The sequence below is a fragment of the Bison bison genome, unplaced genomic scaffold (assembly GCF_000754665.1).
Source record: "Bison bison bison isolate TAMUID 2011002044 unplaced genomic scaffold, Bison_UMD1.0 scf7180017864378, whole genome shotgun sequence".
In the NCBI taxonomy this organism is placed as follows: Eukaryota; Metazoa; Chordata; class Mammalia; order Artiodactyla; family Bovidae; genus Bison; species Bison bison.
Window position 1 is genome coordinate 675,203 of NW_011494950.1, and position 1,135 is coordinate 676,337.

The window sequence follows — 1,135 nt, forward strand, 5'->3', positions numbered from 1 at the left end:
ATTCCAGCTTGTGTTTCTTCCAGTCCAGTGTTTCTCATGATGTACTCTGCATATAAGTTAAATAAGCAGGGTGACAATAGCAAAAGCATATTTTCTCCTTTTACATGGAGAGACGAAAACACCACTTTACATCTATTTCCTTTAGACTATACTTCAAGATCTGATGTGAAAAGACCATCATTTGGTGTTTTTCGTGTTTCAATGAGAGATAGCAGTAGCCAGACACCTTGCAGTGAACAGTCCATAGCAAGGAAGAATAGTAATGGAGCTACAGGTGCAGCCCATGATGCTGATAAGCCACAAGGTGAGACTCAGGCTTGCACTTCGGGGTCTTCAATAAACAGAAGTCAAGATACAGTTAGGAAAAGAGGGGGAAGTAGCTATCTCTCCATCTCTCTCTTAAGGAGACTGCTTTTCTTTTCCACAAGGACAGTCTTCCTATCAATTCAAACTATTTAACATTTGTATTCAGACTATGTAACTGGTAATTCCTGACTTTGATTCTACTTCCCAGAATATAATATACAGGCAATAAAAAGTTGGGCAAATGACTAAGACTTTGAAACAGGACCTACTGCCAGTTAATTAGATTCAGCTACAAAGAAAGAAACTTAGTTTTCAGAATCCCTCTACTTCTATATAAAAGTATAGAGGTCTATCATCTTTTTGTTGAAATTAAGCTGCTTGAGTCTATGAGTCAGGGTGTGTCATGCTGAGTTGGTTTAGTTGTGTCCTAGTTTTGGTAACACTATGGACTTAGCCTGCCAGGCTCCTCTCTAAAGAGAATCCATGGGATTCTCTGGAAGAATATGGGAGTGGGTTGTCATGCCCTCCTCCTGGGGATCTTCCCATCCATCAAGTCTCTTAAACTCTTGCATTGGCAGGTGAGTTCTTTATTACTAGTGCCACTTGGAAAGCCCTTATGAGTCAATAGTTCAGTTCAGTTCAGTTCAGTCCCTCAGTCCTGGCTGACTCTTTGTGACCCCAGGAATCACAACACGCCAGGCCTCCCCGTCCATCACCAACTCCCGGAGTTCACTCGGACTCACGTCCATCGAGTCAGTGATGCCATCCAGCCATCTCATCCTCTGTCGTCCCCTTCTCCTCCTGCCCTCAATCCCTCCCAGCATCAGAG

The 1,135-nt window shown here is 43.1% G+C and overlaps 1 protein-coding gene across 1 annotated transcript in view; it reads left to right on the forward strand.

The window, feature by feature from the left end:
* The window catches only part of PPAP2A (phosphatidic acid phosphatase type 2A), a 196,180-nt gene that overhangs the window by 4,359 nt on the left and 190,686 nt on the right, over positions 1 to 1,135 (forward strand). Inside the window, exon 3 of the mRNA XM_010857193.1 lies at positions 146 to 304. Within this exon, the coding sequence (XP_010855495.1) occupies positions 146 to 304 (159 nt within the window). The remainder of the gene's footprint in view (positions 1 to 145; positions 305 to 1,135) is intronic.